The sequence below is a fragment of the Helianthus annuus genome, chromosome 4 (assembly GCF_002127325.2).
Source record: "Helianthus annuus cultivar XRQ/B chromosome 4, HanXRQr2.0-SUNRISE, whole genome shotgun sequence".
Classification (NCBI taxonomy): domain Eukaryota; kingdom Viridiplantae; phylum Streptophyta; class Magnoliopsida; order Asterales; family Asteraceae; genus Helianthus; species Helianthus annuus.
The window spans coordinates 200,084,736-200,097,479 of record NC_035436.2 but is presented as its reverse complement, the minus strand read 5'-3'; the positions used below and the strand labels follow the sequence as shown (position 1 = coordinate 200,097,479).

Here is a 12,744-nt window from a genome sequence, read left to right as displayed (position 1 = left end):
ACTTTGGAAGGTAACTAAACCCACTAAACACTTTACCAAGTTACTACGCGTTTTTATGAAAACACAAGTTCATGTTACTATGTAAATTGCATAGTTTTTACACTTGGGAAGTGTAGTATGATTATTGATTGTTGGGTTGATTTTTAAAAAGAAAATGATATGCTTTAATAGCATGAACACCTCCGTTTTTAGGGGAAACTATGGTGAAATTTTCTAAAAATATAAACACTTGAAAATTATTTTCTAACAAGTGTTTACAAGTATGTTTTAAACTTTGTTTCTCCAAATAAACTTCGCCATAGGCTTTGTTACAAAATTTCGAAGTGTCGGAGGTTAGAAGTAAAAGAAGTGAAAATATATTATTTTTGGGAAAAATATATGTATTTTGGAATATGTTATTTTTGACAAATAAGTTGTCTATATTTTAAGTGAGACTTAAAAATATGACCTTTCGGAACTACCAAATACATGTATAAATACCCCCATCCTTGGGAAGGAAATACGGAAATTAAAATACTTGTGAAGTATTAATGCAAGAATATTGTTTACACAGTTATTCCAAAATTTAAAGTTAAAATAATTATTATTTTAACGAATAATTATAACTCGGGATAATATAAGAAACGTAACTCAAAACGCAAACACTAAGCAAAGACACGGCCCGTTCGCCTAATAGACATTAGTACGTTGTAGGTTGTCGTGTAGCTGACAGAGCTTGAGTTACGAGCAGGAGACGCACTACAGTGAGTTCATATCCCCATTTTCTTTAAACTGTTTTGTTTACTTACTTCGGGGGTGAAATACATGTTACAAAGGGATACTTACAATACTATTGGTATGATTAGCCTAGGAAAGAACCATAGATCATGTGATAGGGTAGGCGGATACTTGGGACCATCAATCCTCGTTATAGGACCGAGGGGCATGAGTGATAGATCTATTTGGGTGTAGCGAGCCCACACCCCCGAGGCCAGGGTGGCCCGTTGTGGTGACTATGTCTTCCAGCCGGGAGCCCGATACAACTTTGCTAGGTTTGAGTCTTCCTACACCGTCACACGTATCAGTGGCCTTGCAAACCATTGGTGATCTTTTCCTTGTTTGCAATCATACCGGGACATACATACATACATACATTGTAACAAAGGTTTATACATACTCACTTACACATGAACTCGCTCAACTTTTGTTGATTTTTCAAACTACATGTATTTCAGGGAATTGATCGGATCTGGCAAGTGATGCATGTTAAGTTACGTACCAAATAAAGATGTCATCCAGGGTTGTAGGGTTTGGGAGGTGTAACCCTTTCCTAGAAGGGTCACATGTCTCCAAACCTCAATTTATTGAAGGTCTTTTGTTAAGTCTTATGAACTCGTTTTAAACAAATTATGTTTTGTAACTTATTTTGGGTTGATGTTTCAAGACAAGCATGTTATGGTATTTTCTAAACTATTTTAATGGATGAACATCTCGTATTTTTATCATATAGCATTGTTATGATTATTGCTATGGTATTAAGAAGTCACACCAAAATAACCACGCTTCCGCAAAAGCCAGGGTGTGACACCCTTAATGAGGTGCGTCCACGTAATAAAATTGATGTTATTTACGAAAACGCCACCGCGCCAATCTAGTCCATAGATTGTTTTAATCGGACGATCCATAAGCGTTCTCACTGTTCTCACACTTCCTACCGTTTTCTCTAAATCCCGACCCTATATATATATATATATACATACATATATATATAACTAGGTTATTACCCGGGATTGCTTCCCGAGTAGGAAAAATTTAATTTTAAAACATAGAAGTGTATAATTAAAATAAACTTAAATAATGTGACGTATTAGATAAGTTAATGACAAAGTGCATACTTTGTTTTGGAGCATTCTATAAGCATAGAAGTGTTGCGGACTCGTGCCATGGATTCAAAAGTAGATAAACGTTAAACAATAATGTCAATATTGTATTAAGTAAATCAGTTAATTTAGATTTAAGATTCTCCAACGGATCTGCAACAATCTTTTTAGTGACAACTTCTGAATCATTTGAACATGCCAACTTCACCATCTCCAAGAAATCATCCATAAGCTCCAAACGGTTCGCACTATTAGATCTTTGAGGGCTCTTGATGTTATGAGATAATTTAGAGATTAGTGAAGTAGGCCGTGATCCAGCAACACTGACATCATCATCATTAGCTTCTTCTTCTTCTGAAAGTAATGTGACACTTGGACTACTTTTTAGTTAAGAGTTTAACTGTATTTGAGCTTCAAAACTCTGAAGTTTGTTGAACAAACGCTCTATCAGTGTAAAAAATACCGTCCTTCGTTGCAAATTATCTCATCAATACATGTCAATTAGTGTAAAAAATACCATAAATCAATAAAACATTTGTAAAACATTTTTTTATGTCATTTTACGACATAACTCTACTAATTAAAATTCATGCCTACGAAGTTCGCAGATGATAGCCTAGTATAATATTAAATAATTATTTGTGTTTTAAATTTACATTCAGATAAAATTCTAATATAATATTTAAACCATTTCTTAGTGATGAATTGATTTAAAATTTGTCTATCTAATCTTCTATTTCTTAGTTATGAATTAATTTGAAATTTAAAATTTATCAATGTAATCTTCTATATTTAATAAAAAGAATAATCTTCTATATAGGTATAAGATTACATCCATTTAACGCGTGTAATACATGAGTTCTAACCTAGTATACATTATATATTTGTTTTTCAAAACACTTATAATGTCATATATCATTCACTTTTTTAATTCAAATTCTTTCAACATATTTAGCAACCAAAAACACATTATAAATGTCAGAAATTTTCAATTAAATTCCAATTATTAAAAAAAAACACAATTCATGAAGGCCCGTATTACAAAAACTGGATAATTTTTGTTAGGAATAATGGATTTTAATAATCCAAACTATTAGCTGTTGGCAAGCAACGGTCCCAACTTCAAAAATAACTAGTGGTGGTCCCACATTTTCACATATTGTAAACTAATAGACCTTTATTAAGGCTACAGGGTGTGGTATAAAGCCCCAAGCCCCTAGGGGCTTTATCACGTCACCTTAGCGCCACGTCACACAGGGGGCTTTAAAGCCTTTTCCTTTAATTTGCAGGGTGTGGTTTAAAGCCCTCCTTTAAACTATAGCGAAATTCCAATTATTAAAAAAAAACACAATTCATGAAGGCCCGTATTACAAAAACCGGATAATTTTGTTAGGAATAATGGATTTTTATAATCCAAACTATTAGCTGTTGGCAAGCAACGGTCCCAACTTCAAAAATAACCAGTGGTGGTCACACCTTTTCACATATTGTAAACTAATAGACCTTTATTAAGGCTACAGGGTGTGGTATAAAGCCCCTAGGGGCTTTATCACGTCACCTTAGCGCCACGTCACACAGGGGGCTTTAAAGCCCCTTCCTTTAACTTGCAGGGTGTGGTTTAAAGCCCTCCTTTAAACTATAGCGCCCCCCTTTAAACCAAACTCACCTCGATTCCATCAAATTCTGCTCGTTAACGTGATGGCCGAAAGGCCATCCCCCCCCCCCCCCCCCAACCACCACGGTGTGGTCCATGGCGCCCCGGGGCGCTAAAATCGCTGAGGTGGCGGGGTGGCGTTAAGCCACACCCCTGGCCTAACAGAACATTAATTTCTTTTTGCCCTCTTATCCGTTTCGGCTTAGCAAAGGTTCATTAGTTTACAATATATAAAAAGGTGGGACCACTACTAATTATTTTTTAAGTTGAGACCGTTGTCGGCCAATGGCTAATAGTTAGGATTATTAAAATCCATTATTCCTTTTTGTTAACATTTACCCTTTCTAAAGATTCAAATAAATATTGATTATATGCAGGCCCGGTTATTGGGCTGGGCAGCCCGGACGAATGTCGAGGCCCAAAATTAAAAGGGGCCCAAGATTTGAAATTCTGTTTACATGTATTTTATTAGTGATTGGGGCCTGCGTTATTGGGTTAAGACTGCTGTAGTGGGGCGGCTACAAGAGGTAGTGATATCATTATCTGGGGATGAGAGCCTCTTCACGTGCTTTAATTATATATATGTTTTTAAATGAAAAAAAATGGTGGAATATATGCGGTCAAACCTTTTCTTAAAATCAAAGGACAAAACAAAATAAGAAGGTGAAGAAACACTGGATAAATGACCGGAATCAGATAATCTAGGGGGTTAGGTTCTGCATGAAAAGGGTTGGTTCTCTCTCGTTTGGTTCAAAGGGACAGATCTTCTCTTTTTCTCGATAGCTGCAAAACAAACACCATCAGCTTCGCCACGGGGAGAATGGGGGTTCTCTCCGTGACCACTCTCCGACGTGAGAATAAGTATCGGTATATGAAGAAGAAAAGTATAAGTGAAGTGAACGTGACTTGAAGTTTGTACCTAAATTACTCTTCTATTTATAGCCGGGAGTTTGGGCGGGAAAACCTGTTATTGAAATATTGACGGAATGTGCTAACTCCGTAAGCGGTTATCTTTCCCTCCATTAATTCTCTTAATCCGACGTGAGAGCACACGGATCGCTATTTAGATCAACGGCTGGGGTATTGCCACGTGAAAAGTGGGCAAGGGGAGATTTCTCTTTAATTCCATGCCATCATCGTGACTTTAAGGGAGCCCGGGATGATGACACGTGGCGTAGACGGTTATAACCGTCTGGTGGTGCACGATTGAGTCTTCTAGAAGATTACAGCCGTAATCCAGTGTGACTCCTTATCGTGTGGTAGCAATGAAGTAAATAATATCCAAGTCTGGGTATTATTTAAGCGGAAGTGCCAACTGGGATTTTTATCCCTGTTTGTTATGGAGAGAAGCGCAAGGATTTGTTACTTTCCCTTTGGCGCGCAGGTGTCGCTTGTTGTCTTTCTTCTGTGTCCTCTTTGTTGGACCAGTGCGCGGCCGCGCAAGGTCTAAAGAGGTTTAAAAGACAAGGTTGTGGTATGGTCTCAAGTACTTAAAGCGAGGTTTTTGGGACCTTACTTATGAAAAATACTTAATATATAGAAAATTCAAAAGAACAACCTATTTTAATATTTTTTAAGATAAAATAAATTATCCCTCAATGTATTCAATAATTTGTTAATTTAAAAGTTTAATAAATTTTGATTATTAAATAATCAAAATAAATAATTTTATCCTATCAATATTCTTTAGTGTATATTTGAAAACAAATAATTATTAATGGAGCTAGACTTTATATGATGAAAATGTAACATCGCACTAACTTATAAAAATATATATTTTTTTTAATTCTGGATTATTGGCACAAGAAAGAAACCCGAAAAAAAAAACAAATCAAAATCTTCTTTTATTTCACACAAACCAATGAACCGTACAAGATTAATATATAAATTGATTGTTGAATATTATCAACTTAGCTTCTAAAAACGCTAAAAGAGTCACATGATTCGCTCAAGTAAGTTTGATTATTTTGTTACACTACTTTTGTTTTGTTCATTTTACAACAATTATTGTTGTATTGTGGTTTCATATTATATAATTGATGAGTTTATATTATAAGTAGTGGGTCTAATTTTGTTGTCTCGTCCGAGGCCTAGTTTTTTTTTTTAATCTTTTTCGGAGACGGCCCTGATTATATGGTTCAAACTTATAAGACTCATATAACTTAATCATAAAATCCAAAAATGTGCTATTTTGTATTTATTTTGAGAATCACAATATTCTGGTTTTGAGGCAAAATAACCGGCATGAGATAAAACTTATCTGTTTACATGTAATCTCAATCCAATAATGAGATTTTGCTATATAAGTTGTGTTTTGTGATATGACAAATACTATTTTTTTAATGATGCACTTTTATTAAAAGCTAAAGTCGGGCCAGCAAGAAGCTGAAAATCCTAAACAAACATACAAATGTTACAATCACACCACCTATCCCTGTTTAGGGCATAAAATTTAGATTTACTTTTGATCCCTTCCTTTGTCAACTCCGTATATGAATGCATTTTTGGTTAAACTCTTAAACTTATGTGGTTAACCTAGCTTTACTTTGATATTAGTTTATCAGCATCACTTTGAAATTAACCTGATTAAAACTATGTGGTCAAAAGACAACATATGTAGGTCACTTTCATATTTAGTACTTTATTTTATTTCTTTACTAGATTAGTTCCCCGTGTGTTACACGGGTTGATTAACTTAAACTATATAGTATAGATATTTCCTGTAAATGCAAAACAAAGACAGAGACATTTACATACCATATTGACATAAATGAGTTAATACAAATGTAACCCATCAACTCGTACATATTAATTAATGTCGTAGAGTTCGATAAGACGGCTCTAATGTCGTTTGAATGAGGTCAATCAAAGTCTATTTGATACCCTTTGTACGCCTTCTTATTTTTTGAATCTTTGTATTTGATTCTAAACCTATTATTAATATTATTGATAATAATTTTAGTTATATATATCAATATTTAGTCTAACATATTAATATTATTATGAATTTCAAAACTTGTTTAGCTAGGATTTAAGATTCTATTGAAGTTTTAGTTTAACAATAGGTAATTGAATTAATAATAGGAATTTGTATTGAATTAGATTAAATATTATTATTATTTGTATTAGATTAAATTAAATATTACTATTAGTATTATTAATAATTTTAATCAATTAAATGAGAGAATGACAAGTGTCCCAAAACAGATTTCTTTTATTATATAGTATAGATGTTACTTTACTTTTGTAACGTTGTTCATATTTAGTACTTTATTTTATTTCTTTATGTTACTTTACTTTTGTAACGTTGTGGGCTGCTGTGTTCATGGGCCAAATAGAAGCCCGGGAATGCTACGAGTTAAAGTATGAAGATTAAAGCAGTCATATAAATGCTCATAAAAGAAAAGGGTAACAAAAAAAACTCATAGTCACAAAAAAAAAATTAAAAAAAAAAAAAAAAACCCTTATGAAGATCTTAACTAAGGGGAGGGGGGTGGTTCACTAGTGATAGAATTCTATCACTCACAAGCACCAATCAAGTTCCGCCATGTCATCGACCATTTTTCCATCACTCACAACCTTTTTGTAGTGGGGGTGGTCATCACTCACCACCACACCCAACAATTTCCCCCCAACCAACAATTACACTCACAAAACAAAAACAATAACGCGTTGAAAATATCACGAAAATGGAATTGCGTTATAGCATCACGCGTTATATGCAGGAGGCGGGGTGGGGGAGATGAAAGTTCCACGCGTTGTTCCGTTCCGTGATACTATCACGGACGAGCCCGCCACCTCTAAGATCGTGTCATATTTTAGCAAGGGTGGTTATACTAAATACTAATCAATATTACCTAAAATGATCAAAATGCGCCCACTTCACAACCTTATGGTATGTGAATTTAAATTTAATTTAATACAGTTCTCTCAGCCTTCTTTGCCCGAGAGGTATGCGAATATGATATACGACAATCAGTATCACTGCAAAGCACCCGATGCTACATATACAGTACACACCGAAAAAAGGGGAATTTAACAGAAAACATAACGCAAGGGCAAATAGATCGTTAAAAGCAAGATTTTCAAAAGATTTCAACTTAAATATGGCATATCACTGTATCATAACTTAAGTTCTGGTGCGTTCGTCGCATAGACACGACTAGGCATGTCCACCTTATCCGTTGAGACCGTCCCGGATAAAGTCCCGGACTAGCCAGTAACCCAAGTGTTCAAGCACAACCCATAACATTCCGACCTTCAAATATTTAGCCCGTGACACAAAGGTAAGTTGCAAAACAGCTTAAACGGTAAATATGGATTCAGTTTTAAAGATCCTCCTCATCCTCACCTGTTTATGGGAACAAAATAATTATTAGACAAGGCTCATCACCATATCAGGGATTTAAGTGAAACTTTAATGCATAGACACTGATACAAAAAAGATGTATTGTGGAACATCTGGCCTTAACATACATACATGTATTTACTACTTTGTAAATCAAAAGATTATACACAACACATGGTTTTATAAAACATTTAATTTGAACTTAAAAGCGTATTAGATCAATTAAATATGCACATTCAACAAAGTAACATAATATATCAGATGGACGGAGAGAAATTACCGTGCATTCTCTTGACAAACAGTTGAAATTCCTTTAAGTTGTCTTCTTCAAGGAGATCTTGATTGAGCCTATCGTAGGTAAAAGCAGACAAACGCATAAAACCTGGAACATTTCTTGGTTTTACATGTTCTAATATCTTGTCGTACTCTTCACTATCATAGCATGGAAGTGCATTTTCACCTGCAACTGGTATACCAGCATCCCATGCAGCATTCAGCACCTAAAATTTGTTTCAAAAATTGTTAAAAAAAGAGAAAATTACCAATCTAGCCAAGACTTTAATCAAATTACCAATCTAGCCACCTCATGCGTCCTTGGAAGGCCACTCACATGTATGGGATGAGTCTTTCAAGCATGGGATGAGTCCTTGGGGAGAAACCCAATAAAAAATAGACACGTGGCCACAGACGCATGGGATGAGCCTGCGGACGCATGGGATGAGTCTTTCAAACATGGGATGAGTCTTTCAAGCATGGGATGAGTCCGCGGACGCATGGGATGAGCCGCGGACGCATGGGATGAGTCTTTCATGTGAGTGGGATGGGATGAGTCTTTCCACGTGTCAGTTGGGGATTGGCGGACGCAATACTTGGCCATGCAGACGCATCAGAAGACTTGGGATCTGTGAGTGGCCTTCCAAGGACGCATGAGGTGGCTAGATTGGTAATTTGACTTTTTTCTTGGCTAATTTTGTAATTTTCTCTAAAAAAAATAACCCCAAAATTTCACCAGTTTAAAATTAACACCTATCTACACTACCTGGCAAACTAACCCTTCAGGATCAACCTTTGCTTCCGGAAAGTCTTTTTGTTCGTCTACTGTAGACAGATCAACACATGTGAAGTTTAAAGCAGCTTCATGCTTCTTTAACATTGAAGCAATTGGAGCATATCCATCACGGGTGACCGAGTTGTAATATCCAGCTGTCATTTCAGCTGCATGGCTGTTAGTTTCGTACCACCAATAAATGCCTGGTAACTGATCATCCATGAAAACTTTCAAATAAATAAATAGGAGATGTAAGAAAACAATTGACCAGTGTGGAACAACCGACTTACTTTCACAGAAACGGGAGTATCTCCAAAGGCCAATTTGGCCTTGGTTAGTACCCTGTCGCCATGATCAATGAGATACTGGGAGTACCAATTCAGAAAAAATCTGCCATACGGTCTATTGTAATCACCACATTTACAAAAGAAATCGGTATCCTCAGGTTCGTCATTATAAGAGCCCGCACCATCAGGTGGGCTACCCCACTTTGGAATTCCTATTGCTTCTGCGGCTTTCTTAAGACACTTACGTAGGTATTCATCATAGCACTGCAAGGTAAAACATGTATTGTAAAATAAAAGAAGATGATGATGATTCTTTATTATTTTTACGCAAGTACCTGGAATTCACCGATACCAGGATATTTCCAACCATTTTTTACATGGTTGGACGGGTAACGCAATTCTCCACGAGCCCCTAATCCAATTTGAATCCTGGAAATGCTTCTAGTGTTGAAGAATTCACTAAATTCATCCTGAAAGCTTTGCATATACTCAAAGTATACCTGCAAATACCATGCACAAAACGCAACATTTATCATTTTTATTTTGAATGTACGCATGCATACACCGTTTGTGATTAGCAAAACTTAATACCTCAACAGCAGTACGGCCTCGCAAAACAGGCTCCTCGTCAATTCCCCAAGTAAGGCATTCAGTGTTTACGCTTCCATCTCCGTCTGTGAAATAGATATTGTCGTTCTCTAGACCAATCTTTTTAATCCATTTAGGTAATGGAATACGAACGTCATCATCACGAGCTTCATGAAATGACATCACAACCTGAACTCAAATCATATTCGTCGTTCGTTGGGTTTACAAAACAGTTAAAAAATTAGATGCACTACGGAAAACAAACCTGTAACTTAAGACCCAACTCACGCACAATCGAAAAGAGTTGCTTGTAACCTTTCCAGTTGTACTGTTGGGGATTGTTGGCCTCAACAATTCCCCACCATGTATCAACCATTACCCCATCAACATCAACCGACTTGAGTGTTTCTAGTTGTTTCCTAAGGCCATCAGGATCAACCAGCTCACACTCCATGTTAATGATCCCCAACTGGAATTCAAATATAAAAAACAAAACAAGATCAAATACTGAGATTGTAAGCAAGTGTTTTAAGAGTAAAAGGAATACATTGACAGACTCACCGGTAGCTTAACATAAACAGGAACATACGGTGTGCCAGTGAAATCCCAAGCCTTTGAGACAATGTCAGCATAAACTCGTGATGATCAAAACCATGAAGATAATAATAATAATAATAATAATAATAATAATAATAATAATAATAATAATAATAATAATAATAATAATAATAATAATAATAATAATAATAATAACAACAACATTAATCTCATTCATCTTGCAAAAATCGAATCAATAATCTTGTAAAGATAGAGAATAAAACATTAATTATACTTTACTTCCTGTGTTATATATGAAAAGGTCTTTACCATAGTTGTCGATAGCGAATAGTGATGAATAGCGGACACTATTTCATGTTTAGCTAGGGCTGTAAACGAACCGAACGAACACGAACAAGGCCTTGTCTGTGTTCGTTCGTTAAGGAAATAAATGTGTTCACGAACGGTTCATGAACACTTACCGAACAAGATTTTATGTTCGTGTTCGTTCATTAAGGAAATGAGACCTCTGTTCATGTTCGTTCATTTAACTAATCGAACGAAATTTCTTGTTCATGTTCGTTCGTTTATTAAACGAGCGAACATAAACGAACTTCCCGCCGAACGGTTCACGAACTGTTCGCTGAACGTTCGGTTCGTTTACAGCCCTATGTTTAGCGATACACTAGAAGAAAATTTTAGAAATATTTTATATGTATATTTTACCAAAAAAATATTAAAAAACTACAAAATTACAAAAATCTCGCTATTTGTCGCTACCAGCTATATAGCGACACATGAGCGCTACACTATTCGCTATAGCGGGTGCTATGCTCGCTATTAACAGCTATAGTCGTTACAAGATTATCTCGATATTCACAAAAACTTGAATCTGGAATCCTTGTTTGATAAGTTATTTGATTGTTACTAGGTACTTACATCCTGATCAGACGAGGTATGACATCTTTGTTGTGTTAAACGCCTCTTTTTGGAACACGACCGCTAAACAAAAAATAACATACAATTAAACTCCTGGTCAGATTCATTATGCAATCAATAGGATATTCAAAAGACTGAAACATAGTACACCACAGGCTATATATAACTTGAATCGGAATTCCTTCATTGATAAAAGTTTATTTACTTGAAACAACTCTCTAATTGCAAAAACCATAATCAACCAAGTGGGGGATTTTTAAAATATAAGAAGTATAAAAAGTGGTTGTGAGTGGAGGAGAGAGAAAAAATGTTACTGTTCATCTGTATATTTGGGCCATTGGGGGGACACTGTTCACCCCCTATACTTTTTTAATATATATTGAAAGTGGTTGTGAGTGAAGGAGAGAGAAAATGTAATATATATTGAAAAGGAGAGAGAAAAAGTATTTGTTTTTAGTGAAAATATATTGATATAGGAGTTGTTTTTTAGTGGAATGTATGTATATTTTTAGTGGATTGGATGTGAATGCTCTAAGACTACTAACGTACAACGTACGTTATAAAACTCAAAAAACCCTAATCACGCATGTTGAAAAACCATAATCACGCATGGTTGGGATTTTTCAACATGCGTGATTAGGGTTTTGAGTTTTATAACATCAGTAAACTTTTACTATATATATACTTTAACAAACTACGTATGTGTTTAAAACAAAAGAAAAGATGATAAATGAAAGGTTTGATTAATAGTAATCTTACATCCACATGCAGCATCCGATTATTCAAAAGAGACTGTTTGGGATGTCTGTTCACCAACACGTACGAAACAAATATTGTGCGAAATCAATCAGTTGAACACATGATGTAAACGAAGAGTATAGTATTACTATAAGGTACGTACGTACGTACCTGGACCTTGCTTCACGAACCATGGCGGCGATTTGACAAACAAAACCAAAGAAAGAAGGGGGAAGAGTGGGTAGAATGGTAAGTAATTAATAATTATGATCGCTCTTCATTTAATTATTAGTTGCCTTTATAAGCCTGGTCAAAATCCAAAATATCTTGCCCTTTATTTATTTTAATTAATTAAAAATATAAATTAAATTAAATTTTGAAAATATATTGAGACCGATGAATTACAATATTACATATACTAGGTTAGAACCCCGTGTGTTATATGAGGTTGAATAAATATAATTTTATATATTAAATAATAAAAAGTTATATCATTATAAACCATATATATTATACGGGTTAAATAAATGTAATTTTATATATTAACTAATAAAAAAAGTTATATCTTTAGAAACATGTGTATTACACAGATTAAATAAATGTAATTTTGTATTCTAAATACTAAAAACGCCGTATCTTTAAAAAACTCGTGTATAATCGGGTTGAATAACTCTACCAAATAATAAAAAGTTATATCCTTAAAAAGCTCGTATATCACACGTGTTGAATAGATCTAAAAAAGAGTT

The 12,744-nt window shown here is 34.9% G+C and overlaps 1 protein-coding gene across 2 annotated transcripts; it reads right to left on the bottom strand.

Annotated features, from left to right (window-relative positions):
- Window positions 1-7,578: 7,578 nt before the first annotated feature.
- Window positions 7,579-12,330, bottom strand: LOC110937891 (beta-amylase 2, chloroplastic). 2 transcript variants are annotated; one of them, XM_022180350.2, is made up of 11 exons: window positions 12,170-12,330; window positions 12,020-12,065; window positions 11,261-11,323; window positions 10,346-10,396; window positions 10,050-10,253; window positions 9,788-9,973; window positions 9,532-9,696; window positions 9,200-9,460; window positions 8,901-9,119; window positions 8,142-8,361; window positions 7,579-7,864 (listed from the first exon to the last, which is right to left on the bottom strand). In XM_022180350.2, the coding sequence occupies exons 1-11, from the start codon at window positions 12,190-12,192 to the stop codon at window positions 7,842-7,844; spliced, it is 1,461 nt and encodes a 486-aa protein (XP_022036042.1). In that variant the 5' UTR covers window positions 12,193-12,330; the 3' UTR covers window positions 7,579-7,841. The 2 variants fall into 2 exon arrangements, with proteins under 2 accessions (XP_022036042.1, XP_022036043.1); XM_022180351.2 differs by lacking the exon at window positions 7,579-7,864 and having other exon boundaries at window positions 8,147-8,327.
- Window positions 12,331-12,744: the final 414 nt, after the last annotated feature.

What these genes read in the sequence shown, in the direction of transcription:
- LOC110937891 (XM_022180350.2), bottom strand. Translation starts at nt 12,192, where the DNA reads ATGGTTCGTGAAGCAAGGTCCAG. An exon ending in AGTTGGGTCTTAAGTTACAG is followed by an intron (nt 9,974 to 10,049) that starts GTTTGTTTTCCG and finishes ATTTGAGTTCAG; the next exon opens with GTTGTGATGTCATTTCATGA. An exon ending in CTGGTATCGGTGAATTCCAG is followed by an intron (nt 9,461 to 9,531) that starts GTACTTGCGTAA and finishes TTTACCTTGCAG; the next exon opens with TGCTATGATGAATACCTACG.